The following is a 1,718-nucleotide window of genomic DNA, read 5'->3' on the forward strand; positions in this document are numbered from 1 at the left end:
CATAAATGCCCCCAAATAAATTTGGCCATCACTGGAAACAGAGGAGAAGTGTTATCTGTCCTTGTATCCTTGGTCATTAACCTGAAACAGATGCAAAAATTGTAACATGTGAAGGAAGGATGAAATGGAAGGAGGGGAGGAAAGAGAGGATAAAGGGAAAGGAAGACAAGGAAGAAAAGAGGCTGATAAGATTCCCTCTCCCTCTACTGGGTTTCAGTTTAGGTTTGATCCAGCTTAATTTTGTTTTCTATGAAGCATTACTCCACTAAAAACACAAAGCTGTTTATGGGCAAATGTCTAAGTTCCCTCTAAACACATGAGTTCGGTTTTTGAGATGCTAACTATCTCAGGCATGGATGGGTTTTTTGGAGAGAAACAGAAACCCATGGATCTTCACAGAACTTCAATCTCGATGGGGAGCCAGGACAGGAACTCCATCTCTGACTCCCAGCTTTACATTGCTTTCCTTTCCCCTTTTATTTCTTTTACAGTAGACACAGGTTGTCCATGGAACCAAAAAATCAAAAAAATCGAACAACAATCTCAGAATTCCTCCTTTTGGGACTCACAGAAAAGCCAGAGCATCAGACTCTCCTCTTTGGGCTGTTCCTCTCTGTGTACCTGGTCACCATCTTTGGGAACCTGCTCATCGTCCTGGCCATCATCACAGATGTCCGCCTCCACACGCCCATGTACTTCTTCCTCTCCAACCTGTCCTTCATCGATACCTTCTTTTCTTCCACCACTGTCCCCAAGATGCTGGTGAACCTTTGGACCCAGAACCAGGCCATCTCTTTTGTGGGCTGCCTTGCTCAGATGTACACCTTCCACCTGTTCGGGACCATGGACAGCTTCCTCCTGGCTGCGATGGCCATTGACCGCTTCGTGGCCATTGTCTATCCTCTACGCTACTCAGTCATCATGAGCCCTTGTGTCTGTGGGTTGCTGTTGGGGGGCCCATGGCTGATCACCAATCTCCAATCACTTGTGCACACCTGCCTCATGGCTCAGCTGACTTTCTGTGCTGACTCCAAAATCCCCCACTTCTTCTGTGATCTCATGCCCCTGTTGAAGCTCTCCTGCTCTGATACCCACACCAATGAGCTAGTGATTTTTGCTTTTGGCATCATCATGGGCATCAGCCCCTTCTTGTGCATCCTTCTCTCTTACACCTGCATTTTCTGGGCAGTCTTCAAGATCCCTTCTGCTCAGGGCAAGTGGAAAGCCTTCTCCACTTGTGGCTCACACCTCACTGTGGTATCACTGTTCTATGGCACCATCTTTGCCGTGTACTTGCAGCCCACATCTCCTGCCTCCTCCCAGAAGGACAAGGCAGCTGCCCTGATGTGTGGGGTGGTCATCCCCATGTTGAACCCCTTTATATACAGCCTAAGGAACAAGGACATGAAGGCAGCCCTGAAGAAGCTCGTCAGCAAAGCAGTCTCCTCTCAGTCCTAGTGTAGAACAGTTGTTGGGCATTCAGCTTGTTCCATAACCAATGTTGTGTGGTGGGAACACAGAGATACATCCCATCCCTCCCCTCAGGGCATTCAGAATTGAGTGGGGGATAGACATGTGTCATTATGGCCCAACGTGGTAAATGTGTCACAAAAATGAATGAAAACCTTTGGGAACTCAAAGGGAGAGCTGTGCATTTTCCCCATGAAGATCAAAAGACTTCAAAGAACTCTTAAATTGGTCCTCTCTGGGGTATTGGG

At 47.6% G+C, this 1,718-nt stretch overlaps 1 protein-coding gene across 1 annotated transcript; it reads left to right on the top strand.

Moving 5' to 3' along the window:
• The first annotated feature begins 507 nt into the window (after positions 1 to 507).
• Positions 508 to 1,458, top strand: LOC116873638 (olfactory receptor 1I1). The gene has a single exon (XM_032867478.1). The coding sequence runs from the start codon at positions 508 to 510 to the stop codon at positions 1,456 to 1,458; it is 951 nt and encodes a 316-aa protein (XP_032723369.1).
• The last annotated feature ends 260 nt before the right edge of the window (positions 1,459 to 1,718 follow it).

This window comes from Lontra canadensis, unplaced genomic scaffold, assembly GCF_010015895.1.
Source record: "Lontra canadensis isolate GAN:19392208 unplaced genomic scaffold, GSC_riverotter_1.0 scaffold35, whole genome shotgun sequence".
Lineage (NCBI taxonomy): Eukaryota > Metazoa > Chordata > Mammalia > Carnivora > Mustelidae > Lontra > Lontra canadensis.

What these genes read in the sequence shown, in the direction of transcription:
- LOC116873638 (XM_032867478.1), top strand. Translation starts at nt 508, where the DNA reads ATGGAACCAAAAAATCAAAAAAATCGAACAACAATCTCAGAATTCCTC.